Source organism: Kryptolebias marmoratus, linkage group LG15 (genome assembly GCF_001649575.2).
Source record: "Kryptolebias marmoratus isolate JLee-2015 linkage group LG15, ASM164957v2, whole genome shotgun sequence".
Classification (NCBI taxonomy): Eukaryota; Metazoa; Chordata; class Actinopteri; order Cyprinodontiformes; family Rivulidae; genus Kryptolebias; species Kryptolebias marmoratus.
In genome coordinates, this window is record NC_051444.1 from 145,506 (window position 1) to 155,800 (window position 10,295).

At 40.4% G+C, this 10,295-nt stretch overlaps 2 protein-coding genes across 2 annotated transcripts in view; one reads left to right on the top strand and one right to left on the bottom strand.

Moving 5' to 3' along the window:
- Positions 1 to 407: 407 nt before the first annotated feature.
- LOC112450079 (cortexin domain-containing 1) lies at positions 408 to 2,368 on the bottom strand. The gene has a single exon (XM_025003372.2). The coding sequence runs from the start codon at positions 1,816 to 1,818 to the stop codon at positions 1,636 to 1,638; it is 183 nt and encodes a 60-aa protein (XP_024859140.1). The 5' UTR covers positions 1,819 to 2,368; the 3' UTR covers positions 408 to 1,635.
- Positions 2,369 to 9,105: 6,737 nt separating this feature from the next.
- Positions 9,106 to 10,295, top strand: part of arnt2 (aryl-hydrocarbon receptor nuclear translocator 2) — a 27,316-nt gene continuing 26,126 nt past the window's right edge. Inside the window, exon 1 of the mRNA XM_037979914.1 lies at positions 9,106 to 9,847. Coding sequence (XP_037835842.1) covers positions 9,817 to 9,847 — 31 coding nt within the window. The 5' untranslated portion in view covers positions 9,106 to 9,816. The remainder of the gene's footprint in view (positions 9,848 to 10,295) is intronic.

Sequence of the window (10,295 nt, forward strand, 5' to 3'; positions counted from 1 at the left end):
AGAATCAAACAGAGGAGCTGAGGACAGGAGAATCAAACAGAGGAGCTGAGGACAGAAGAATCAAACAGAGGAGCTGAATCTTGTGATTTACTGGTTTGGTGGAATCTATTTTAACTTGGAGGTCAAAATTTTAACATTTCAAGTCTGAAAAATCAGCTGAACAGCTCCTCGATGTCAGTGTTTAGATTTGGATGGTCGTAGGCCTTCTCACCACCTCAAACTCAGGATTCGACCTTGATGAAAAACCAGTGATAGCTGCAGCAATAAGTTGTTTATCTGCACATCTGACACTTTTTATTTCAATAGATCAGTTGCACACTTAAAACTTTACAACTCTTCTTTTGTGAACATGTTTCTGCAGATTTTAATTGCATAGAATGCAGAGTAATTCATCTTTATCAGCTTGTAATGATAATAATAGTTGGCCTACTGACTGAGCATGAGTTTAACTTTAACTTGAGTGTGATGTCATTTCCTGACTTAATTTCCATCCTCCAATGAAATTTTAAATAAAACACATTATTACCCCCTCTCCTCTTTCCAAAATAATAAAAAAGGACTGTGAGATGTCCAATTTTAGTAAAACAAAATACATTGGAAGTTTGCTTAGCCCATCTAATGTGGTCCACTTTAGAGAATCAACAGCTCAACAGAACCCAACTTTTAACTGGTCTTTCTTGGCTGGATCTGGACTCTCAGGCAGGTTAAACAAAGCTTACATTTTAATGTGATTCTTTTAGGCCACATCTGAATCATTCCAGACTATCAGCATCTGTTTTTGAGCAACACTTGGACCATATCAACTCTGAGGGTCTATTTTGGAACAATTAGACAAATCAGAAGGGCTAAACAAAGCTTGACTTTGAATGTCTTTGTTTGAGGTCTATTTGAATCCTGCCAAAATGAAGTCCAACATTTATTGTCTATTTCTATAATAATCATTAAAGAAACCTCCATGGACATTCAGTGTTGGGGTGGGGGTGAACCATTCATTACAGATTTAAAGCTGAGACTTTGACGGTGTAAAGGGAAATTGCAGATGGTCACAGTTGGAATGTATTTCCAGTTTAGTCTGTCTGAAAGTAAGGCGTGCCAGCTGAAATAAACTGTTGGTAATTAGAAAAGCTGAGTTTGACTGTGTTGTAATGATGTCATTCTATAAGTCTCCAGTTTTTTCCTTCTAGTTACTCTTTAGAAAGACAGATATTTTGCGTACCTAATATATTTCTTACTGATTGTGTTGGTGTTATTTCCACATATAGTTTTGTTGCATTTCTCTACTTTTAAAAATAATCATAAGAGACAGAGTTTAATTGTGCCAAAAAGATGTCAATAAATAAGTCTTTCAAATTTATAAACATTACAACTACTCCAGAAGATATTGGAAGTTAAAATCAAAACTAAACCATCCTACATTGTGCTACAGTACTGAGTTAAGACGTGTTTTACTTTAGAAAAGTAGCACTTGAAGAATTCTGTTCATTTGGATGAACTGATTAGTTTGCTTGTGTGATTTTCAGTTTGAGATTAGGTGATAAGAAGTTAATGTCATAGATCAGGAACAGAAACAACACTTAGTTTTGTCTGGCTTTGGCCTGTGTGTTAGCGAGGATGCATGTGATGGTACTGTATGGGTCAGTCATCCAGGTGCTGCTCCTCCCATGTGGAAGTAGGGATGGCACTGTATGGGTCCATGATGACCTTGGCACAGCGGATGATCATGGCTATCAGCAGCAAGCAGAGAAAGGCGACGCCAGCCAGCGTCAAGCCCTGGTCCACATCCACAAAGGCTGGTTCTGCTGTGCCCTCCACCTCCATGATCGCTGATGTGTGCTGCTGTCTTCAGTTTCACCAACATTCCCTTGAATCATTATAGAGACCTAACTAGAGATACACACAGAGAACAAGAACAGGGTTGTGTTCATGTTAGGAAGACCATTTGAAGAGCAATGCCTCCAGATGGGGCATTTAAGTATTCATCTCAAGAAGCTCCCTCCAACATTAGGATTTTATTTTATCTTTACGGCTGCAGGGTTAGGGTTAGCTGTAACTGTTAGGTTTGACAAGGAGGATATAATAAGGGTAAGACTTACCTTGTTACTGTTTTAAGCTCTCATTAAAAGTAGGCACCAAATTGAAAGTATTGATCAGCAATAATTAGATTCCCTAATGTATTCACCCTCATTCCGTATCTCAACAACTGAGGGCTGAATTTCTCAAATACAGGGAATTTTTAATCAAAAGAAGATTTTAGTAAAAATAAAAATCAACAACAATAATTAACACAACAAACGTAAAACTAAGACTAATTTTTAGGAAGAATAATTGGAATTTTAGCATAAAATATTTATTATAGCAGAATTATGGGGACCAGATTCAAACAAGGACATTCGTTTAACAATCATTTAATGAAGCTAAGACTCTGATACAAGAATTAACCCTTTTATGGTACAAAAAAAACTTTGATTATAAGTTTAACTAAAACAGAAATCTTTTGAACAGGATGTTTGATTAAGATCTTTGTTTAGGTTTACATGCGCAAAGAATTTAGACAAGTGATTGTTTTGAGAAATAGTTCATTTTCAGTTTCAGAGGAGGAAGGTAATTCTTTAAGATTGTCAGATTAATTTGATGATGGAACAGATTGGAAATAAATATAATTTTTATCAATTTGCATCAGTTGAAATCATAACCAGACCTAATATTGTTTTCTCATCCTGGAGAGGAATTCAGCTCCTTAGTGGATCAGAAGCCGTGGGCTTCAGGAGGACTCAGAGAGGCCAATCAATCCCTACAGGACCCAACGAGGAGGAAGGTTGAGGGTCAGAGGTCATCGAAGCTGTGGGGATGTCTATGAAGCAGGTCTGGCACTGTCAGCTGGTGAAATCAGGTCAACAGTGATGAATAGCCAGAGCAACTCATTACTGTACGTAACGCTTAAAGTTTGTCTTTTTAGCTGCTGGACTTTACAAAACCAAGCTAGACAAAAACACAAGCTTTAAACTTTGGTAAACAAAACATAATGACAAGAGGAGACCATCCAGATAAACAAAACGAACAGAGGTCTCTCTCCTCTCTGTTATCATACAAGAATCTTAAAGCATGGGCACCCAGACTGCTGGCACTGCAGCAACCCTGAGGTCTGCACAGGTAGTTAACTCATCCTGTTCAATGTTTCTGAATCACTGACTTATACCACTGTAGAACAAAGAGAAATAAAGTTTCTTAAAACATTTGACTTATTTTTCTTATTAGATAAATTCACACCTAAAAATCATCAACATTAATTTTTCACATTTCAAATGATTTCACAATCAAATGAACAGCAATCATTTCTCCCTAAATGATGCTTTATAAGACTTTTAAGAATGTGTGCATTTTCTGTTTCTACTGATTAGACCTGTGAGGCTGACTGTACAGTATACTCATGTCCAGGACAGAAAGACAATTTAGACAGTCTAAAAAAGTGACTTTAGGTCAGAGAGAATGGAACACAAGGCTTTTTATTGCTACATAGGTTTAGCTATGATTGTGAGTTCTCATTGTACCAGGTCACTTTCCTCTGTTTTACTTTAATCCTGTTCTGATACACATATCTCAACTAACTTTGGGCAACTTGAACTCCACTCCACTTTGCACACTGTGGCTCTTCTGTTGGCTCAGACAACGTGGACCAGATACACCCCACCATTATCAGTAAATTTACCCTGTCACCATGTTGCTGAGCTTTTTTTGTGCAAATAATCTTAATCCTCTGTATGAACACCTCTAAGTAGTGTGGGCTACCACCCATCAAAAGACAGCATGAAGACCAAGGAACTCTCCACACAGGTCAGAGACAAGGTTGTGGATTAGTACAGATCAGTGTTGGGTTAAAAGATATCCCACAACCCCGAACATCCCACAAAGCTCCATTAAATCCATTATTAGGAAATAGGAAAATGATGATACCACAGCAAACCTGCCAAGTGAGGATCGTTCACCAATTCTCATGGAGTAGGTAAGGAGGACGTTAATCAGAGAAACATCCAGGTGTTGGGATTGGACTGGTCTTGTGTATTCGTTTTTCAGGTTTTCAGGTTCTGTTTCCCCTGTGTTATGTTGCCACACACCTGTTCCTTATGTTCTCCCCTCAGCTGTCTTTCATTATGCAATTAGTTCTTCCCCTATTTAGTTTGTTTGGTTTGTCTCTGTGGTGTGGTTGCATTAATGTGTTCATGTGGTTCAATGAAAGTCAGTCCCGTCAGTCTCCTGTGTTGTTAAATAAATTTTTGTTCCTGTACTCACCTGATGGCTGCGTTTGGGTCCTTTCTCTCGAGCGACCTGCATGACACCAGGAGGGCAAAGATAACCCTGATAGAGCTGGAAGATGGGAGGATCTGTCAATGGGACCACTAGAAGATGTATAGAACTGGATTTTGTGGAAGTGCGGCAAGTAAAAACATGTATATTTATTTCATTTACTCATTTTCCTTACTTGCTTCATCCTGTTCAGGTTCACAGGGGGACTGTTGCCAATCCTAATACACAATGAATGTGGCAGGTGTGCGGTATACTCTAGACAGGTCTCCAGTCCATCATCAGTGTGGCTTTAGTCTAGGTTGTGGAACAGTGGGCCAGGTCTTCACCCTTGGAGAGTTGCTAAAGAGGTCATGGGAGTTTGACTGTCCAATGTACATAGGTTTTATGGATCTGGAGAAGGCTTATGACCGCATTCCACAGGGCTTTCTGTGGAAGTGATGCAGGAGTATGGGGTACTGTTTGATGGCTATTTGGTACCCAACCAAAGTGAGTCTTGTGTTCACTTTCTTAGCACAAAGTCAAGCTCTTTTTGGTGTGGATTAGACTCCATCCGGTCTCTGAGCTTCTTTGTAGCGTTCATGGGTAGGATCTCAAGGCAGTCATGGAAATGAAGGGGTCTGGTTTAGCGACAGAGGGTCTCAAATCTGCTTTTTGAAGATGGCTTTTTTTGTTAGCACCCTCAGGCCATGACCTTCAGTGTGCACTGGGATGGTTTGCAGCCAAGTGTGAAGCAGCTGGGATTAGAGTCAGCTCCTCTAAATCTAAGGCCATGGTTCTCAAACATCCCTTTGCCTCAGTTGGAGGAGTTCAAGTATTTAAATTCCTGTCCCACAGTGATAGTATGATGGAGCAGGAGATCAACTCATTTGCTGTCATGAGGGCATTGTTCCCGTCTGTCATGGTGAAGACAGAGCTGATCTGAAAGGCATAGGTCTGGATTTACTGTTCTGTCTACATTCCAGCCCTCACCTACAGTCATGAGGTATGAATCACTGAAAGAACCAGATCTTGGATCCAAGTGGTTGAAATTAGCTTCCTTTGTGGTGTGTCCAAGCTCAGAGTACAGCCGCTGTTCCTCCTAATGAAAAGGAGTCAGCTATGGTGGTTCAGACATCTGATTAGGATGCCTTCTGGTTGCTACCTGCAGGAGGTTTTTCAGGCATGGGCCACTGAGTGAAGAGCCCAGAGCAGACCCAGAAATCTTTGACGGGATTAGTGGTTTGGTTTCTTCGTCATTCAGACCTCAGCTTGATGTTTTTTGTTCTTCTTTCTTAATCATTTTATCAAAGTAAGAAATTATCTGAAAACACTGTATGTGTTTTCAGCCTACTGTTCCATGTTCATTTGTCTTTAACAAACTCATACATGCTGTTTGAAAGGTTTGCAGATTAAACGTTTGTGTAAAGCCTTGAAATCAGTTTTGTTTGAAACAAAATACATTTCAAGGCTTTAATGAGGTAATAGAAGTATGCAATCTGGATAAGATCTTGAATGCTCAAACATTTATGGTGCCTAAACACTGTGATTGACTTTTAAAGATCTGTTAATTTTGAGCTTACATACCTTAAAAATATGTTTGGTATATACTGCATGCTTTACACTGGATAGATACCTGCAGTATGGCCACAGGAAGCCTGTGTTCTCCACATTTCTGATGGTAAACATTGAAGTGGGGTGTTCATACACGTATCCATGAAAGCTCTGGACCGAAGAAACAGATGCAACAAAACTGTTATTATTACGTTTACGTTCAGTTACAATAATTTCAGTTTTTTTTATCCATGTAAATTTGTTAACTCTTAATCTTTTTTAATTTTGAGTTAAAAAAAAAACGGTTGGGTGCAACCTCATCCCACCCTCCTCACCCTAACCTTAACCCATAGAATCCAAGGTCTAGTGTAGAGCCAGTTTTTAACTGGTTCTATTAAAAACTTGTTAGGAACCAGTTTGTTTTTTTCAAGGCCAGACAACAAATTTTGGGCCAAGTGACATTAAAAGTCCCCTCAGTATATGTTCTGGGTCCAGGTTCTGGTGAGACTGGTTCTTTGTTCTGACCCAGCAATGAGTTGGTGCTAAGTTGGGGATCAGTTTTTAAGGTTAGAGTTGCTGGTGATGAAAATAGAAAGAACTGATGCTAAGCAAGCTGTAAAACATATTTAACTTTGGTTCTCATTTAACACTGGTTTTGGTTCAGCGCTGGTTCTGGATAAGCTGTAGTTCTGGTTTAGCTCTGGCTCTGGTTTCCTTGTGGTTTCTAGAGTTTCCAAAAGCAGAACGGGAGGCAGAGTTTTCAGCTCTCAGGTTCCTCTCTTGTGGAACCAACTTCCAGTTTCTGTCCATGAGACAACCTGTCTATTTTTAAGATGAGACGTAAGACTTTCCTTTTTGATAAATGCTATAGTTATGGTTGGCTTGCATTGGGTTCTGGTTTTGCTGGAGGTTTCTTCCTGTTAAACGGGAGTTGTTCCTTTCCACTGTCCTTAATCTTATGAGGGGAGATTGAGATGAAGTGACAATTCAATGCAATCTGGTAGTTCTTGGTTTTGTTCTGTGTCCTAGTTCTGGAGATAGTCCAGCTCCCTGAGGCCTTAAACAGGAAGAAGTGGGTACAGAAAGCAAACAAATGTTTCTTGTTTTGTTCTGGATTGGCTATTGGCTCTTTTTGGATTCTGGTTTCTCTTTGGGATCTTAGGTTTTGATCTCTGTACCTTTCAGATTCTACCCGGACTGTTATTGGACTTTCAGAACTGTTTTTTTTCCTGCTTTTATCTTTACTCCTGTTATGAGTGTTATGTAGGGGGTTTCTGCTGTTTATTACATAAAAGCATCAAAGGAAACTCACATCAACAATTTGAGAAAAATCCAGAGACATAAAAGAACTGTTTTTACCTTCCAGTCAATTTTAGCTTGACTTGCTTAGATCAATAATGGTTAAGATTCATCAAAAAACAGTAAATTATGCAAGTCATAGAAAATTATGCAAATCATGAAAAATCTTGAAAAAATGTCAATATGTGAAATGTGAAAGAAACTGCAAGAATTATTTTTTATTATTAACATTGTTGAGAACAGCCTTACATGCATGCAGGTATAAACCTTTCATTATTATTTTCAGTGTTATCTAGACAATAAATATTTTTGATGTCTCACTGATAGTCAGCATGTTAGTCTGCCTACATCTGTGGAACATCTGGAAACAATGATCCAGGTGTTTCTGGCCCAACCAGAGGAATACTGTCTTCTCATGCACATATGATTTAATCTGAAAATGTTCATGCAAATTCAGATTTAAGATAGAAAGATCTCCTCAAGCACACCAGCTGATCATGACTGTATTGATACAAATTAATAACAAGCGATCTAAAGAGCCAAGCGGAGACAGGATTCTCAGGTCTCCTTACCTTCTTCCCTCACATCCTGCAGAGCTGCTGTGAAAGAAAGGGGGAGGGGAGGTGGAGGCAGGTGAAGAGCTCAGGAGGGAGCAGGATTAGGGCAAAAAAAGAACAATGGTCTAGATAGATAGAGCACAAGGAAAGAGTCAGCTGTGGATGCAGCATCACCTCTCTGCATCCTGAGCCCCACAAACAGCAAAGAGGAGCAGAGTGCTGCACACATCCTGCCTCCCTCTCACTGCTGCTGCTGCTGCTGCAGCTGCTGCTGCAGCTGCATGTGTGTTTACAGTAATGCAGCTGCATGCGTGTTTATATTAATGCTTCTACAGCTGCATGCGTGTTGACAGTAATGAAACTGCATGCATGTTTACAGTAATGCAGCAGCATGCGTGTTGACAGTAATGCAGCTGCATGCATGTTGACAGTAATGCAGCTGCATGGGTGCTTACATTAATGCAGCTGCATGCATGTTTACAGTAATGCAGCTGAATGTGTGCTTACAGTAACGCAGCTGCATGTGGGTTTGCAGTAATGCTGCTGCATGCGTGTTGACAGTAATGAAACTGCATGCATGTTTACAGTAATGCAGCTGCATGGGTGCTTACATTAATGCAGCTGCATGTGGGTTTACAGTAATGCAGCTGCATGCGTGTTGACAGTAATGCAGCTGCATGGGTGCTTACATTAATGCAGCTGCATGTGCGCTTACATTAATGCAGCTGCATGCGTGTTTATATTAATGCTTCTGAAGCTGCATGCGTGTGACAGTAATGCACCTGCATGCATGTTTACAGTAATGCAGCTGCATGTGTGCTTACAGTAATGCAGCTGCATAAATGTTTATATTATTATTTATATTATTGCAGTTGCGTGCATGTTTACATTAATACTGCTGCATGCGTTTACAGTAATGCATCTGCATGTGTGTTTATATTAATGCTGCTGCATGCGTTTACAGTAATGCAGCTGCATGTGTGTTTATATTAATGCTGCTGCATGCGTTTACAGTAATGCAGCTGCATGCGTGTTTACGTTAGTGAAGTGAAGTGAGATTTATTTATACAGCACTTTTCAGCAACAAGGCGATCTAAAGCGCTTTACAGCAGAAACAAAAACAGAATCTGTACATAATGAAACACAATGAAACACACACAAAAAAAAGAAAAACACATCAATCATGTCTAATCTAAATGAATATAGGTTAATCTAAATAAAATCATGAAACTAGACATATCTAAGCATGCATGTTCGGTTCCGGTCAGGATGATTCCAGAACTTTACAACCTAAAGTTCTGTTTAGTTTATAACCTAAAGTTCTGTTCAGTTCTGGTCAGGATGAATCCAGAACCCGGTCAGTGGTGTGTTTCTCTCCTGATGGTGCTGTTGGGAGGCTCGTCACAGAACACTGTTGTCTTGTTTTTTATGTTTATTGAAGTTAAAGGATGTTTTGCTGGCAGCCTGTGGGCTGATCCCAGAGCAGCAGAACAGGACACCAACATGTGGAAACTGCAGAGACACATGAAGCACCTAGCAAGATGGCCTCCAGAACTCCTTCTATCTTCAGGGTTTTTTTAGTTCAGTGGTTCTGATGAGTCAGCGGTGCTGGTTCTGGACCCTAAGCCGGTTCTGATGGGTCCATTTTCTCAGCTCCATGATGTTTAACATTAATTATTCATGCGGCCCCTAAATCTCGCGGTGTTTCCATTCAGACATCTCGCTATTAGAATATTCTAACAGAACCTGTGGTTCTGATGGATCATTGTGGACCTGGTTTTTAATCCTGACCCGGTTCTGATGGGTCCACTTTCTCAGCTCCATGATGTTTAACATGAATTATTCATGCAGACCCAAAGTCTCGCGGTGTTTCCATTCAGACATCTTGTTATTAGAATAATTTAACGGAACCTTTCTCTGTTATTAGAAACCCGTCGGTTTGGTTCGGACCCGAATTGATTTCTCTGTCGGTTCTTTAAAGTTTGATCTGGTTCCTTTTCGGTACCGGAAGTGCAGCGAGAGTCTGGACTGAGCCTGAGGACGGTTTTTCTGCGGGACTCTGCTCTTATTGTCCGTCAGCTCCTTCGGAACCGATCCGGGTTCTAAGTCTTTGTTTCGGTGAGGAAACATGGCGACTCCGGCTGCGGTCAACCCGTCCGGTAAGAGTTCGGTTCGGTGTGTTTGAGAGGATTGATGCATGAATGTAACGGAGAGAGGAGAACCAGAGGCCGGGTGATGGAGTCCCACAGGCCGCTGGTACCGGCTGGTCCCGGGTCCATTCCCGAACCCCTTCCTTTACTCAGAGGTCAGATTGTTCAGATCTGGGCCGAACCTGGTCCGAACCTGGTCCTGATGTCTCAATGAACAGGAATCGTATTCTTTCTGGTCTTTGTGCTCCTCCCCCTCCCATAACCGTTATCTTGAACCAAACTGAACCAGAACCTGGTTCTGCTGCACAACACCAGCACATCTGGACATTATTACTGGGTCCTGAGTTCTGACTTCAGCCTGGAGGGAGATTTGGACCCTCTGTGTGTGTGTATATATATATATATATATATATATATATATATATATATATATATATATATATATATATATATATAT

Bases quoted from the DNA above. Each gene is read 5' to 3' on its own strand.
- LOC112450079 (XM_025003372.2), bottom strand. From the start codon at position 1,818: ATGGAGGTGGAGGGCACAGCAGAACCAGCCTTTGTGGATGTGGACCAG.